Consider the following 1995-nt stretch of genomic DNA (forward strand, 5'->3'; position numbering starts at 1 on the left):
GCTTTGACTTACTTGGCCCGCCTGCATGTTTGTTTGCTTAATTAATATTGAAACATTTGTGTTTGACATACAGATGTCCAGGCAAACGCATGAATATATTACGTAGCTCGCTGTCAATTAAAATGTATTGATCGCCTGAAGGACCGCTTCCCGTTCCTTTCAAAATGTTTATTTTATTTTAGATTTTTTACTCAGCATGGAGCTTTTTGTTGTATTCGAAGACAAACTTTTTTTTTTCATTTGCAAATTTATGATTTTGATTTTTTTTTTTGCTCCCTGGCGAAAGTTTGCCATTTTGTTCGCTTTTAATTTTTATTTAAATATTTTATTTTATCATAACAAGAAAAACAAAACAAAAAAAAAGAAGAAAATTATAGGAGGAAATGAAGAGTATTTTTTGTATTTAAGTGAAAATTACAAATAAAAAACACAAAAAGACAGATATTGCCTTTTATTTAACACAGTAAATTTCATGATAAAAGTTACTATGTTATAATAATTCTGGAAATATTTTGGGATAAACTTGACATCTTCCAACTAAAACATCAGCTCCTTGTTGAGTTCAACATAATGGTCAACAGTTTTATTATAAATCTTGCTGATAATTAACAATTAACAATTAAAAACAATGAACACCATCAGAATTGGCCAATTGCTTTGTTCTAGCGAAGCAAAGGCATGCTGGGCACATTTGGCCCAATCACAGTACCACATGGGTGCTAGCCTGAGTAGGATTACGGTCGGCGGATCGCGGATGGCGGCTGTCACGTCAGGTGCGCATAGAGGGATCCGCGGCGGAGTGCTCACGATGATGCGGCAGCCTCGGCGGCAGTTTAAAGGGCCGGATGAACTTGATGTTCGTCTTGAGGCAATCGGGCAGCAAACTGGGGGGCAGCAGGCAGTGCAGGAAGAGGTGCGTGAGGTAGCCGGTGATGCCCCAGATGCGATAATGGTCCACTACAAATACGGGGCCGCTGTAGCCGCTGCGAAACTGTGTGTGCCTGGTGGCCTTTGGTAGCATCAGCGAATGGAGTGGCACAGTGAACGCCTCCTCCACCTCCTCCCAGTTGAGACGCAGCTCGGAGAGGCTAAAGTCGGGCACCACGCCCACCACTGGCACAATGGACGAGGTCCTCGGCAGTTGTAGCTGCTTGGCCTCGCCCCACACCTGGATGCGGTGGCCGGGCAGGCCGATCTCCTCCTCTGTCTCGCGCAGCGCACAGTCCACGTAGCTGGTGTCGTGATCATCGCGCCTTCCGCCCGGAAAGGAGATCTGAAAGCTATGGCTGCGCAGGTGCCGCGATCGTCGGGTGTACAGTAGGGATATTTCATTTCTGAAAGCGCAAAACGATGTAGCAACGATTCCTGGATGACTGCTATACTCACGTCTCCCGCTCCTGGCAGAGGGCGATAAGAACCGCGGACGTCTCCTTCTCCCGGCGACTGGGCGTCAGCGCCTTGGGTCGCGGAAATGCCGGCAGGCTGCGCATCTTCTCCATGCACCTGCGCTGCGATTCCGGTCCGAGGAGCTGGGCGGGATTGATCAACTGGCTGACATCCGGCGGCTCCGACAACGTGGCGGATGCGGCGCTTGAACAAGAGGTGGTGCCCAGATGGCGGTTCAAGTGCAACAGGAGCTGCGGCACTGTGCGACTCGCCTGGGCGATCAGGGACATGATTTTTGGGTGCGGAATACCGAAAATCGGACGCAGTGCAATGATGTAAACAAATGCGAACGAAACGAACTTTGGAATTGGACAAAAACCAAAACAGAGCAGTTAACAGCCGATAGTGTGCTGTTGCGCGCCAAAATGCGCTGTTAGCGCTTAACAGTGCTGTGAAACCAGCTGTGAAAGCCGCTTTCAAATTAGCATATTCCAACCGAACAACTAACCGTTACAATTTAAACTGATATTGACATTGACATTCAAATAAAAGAATTGAATCCATCATTTGTTAGAAATTTCCGTATCTCATCAACGACATTAAAGAGTA

The 1995-nt window shown here is 46.8% G+C and overlaps 1 protein-coding gene across 1 annotated transcript; it reads right to left on the minus strand.

The window, feature by feature from the left end:
• Window positions 1-553: 553 nt before the first annotated feature.
• On the minus strand, window positions 554-1769 carry LOC120456876 (nucleoside diphosphate-linked moiety X motif 8). Its single transcript, XM_039643972.2, has 2 exons — window positions 1387-1769; window positions 554-1334 (listed from the first exon to the last, which is right to left on the minus strand). The coding sequence occupies exons 1-2, from the start codon at window positions 1674-1676 to the stop codon at window positions 770-772; spliced, it is 855 nt and encodes a 284-aa protein (XP_039499906.1). The 5' UTR covers window positions 1677-1769; the 3' UTR covers window positions 554-769.
• Between the last annotated feature and the right edge of the window lie 226 nt (window positions 1770-1995).

The sequence above is a fragment of the Drosophila santomea genome, chromosome X, assembly GCF_016746245.2.
Source record: "Drosophila santomea strain STO CAGO 1482 chromosome X, Prin_Dsan_1.1, whole genome shotgun sequence".
Classification (NCBI taxonomy): domain Eukaryota; kingdom Metazoa; phylum Arthropoda; class Insecta; order Diptera; family Drosophilidae; genus Drosophila; species Drosophila santomea.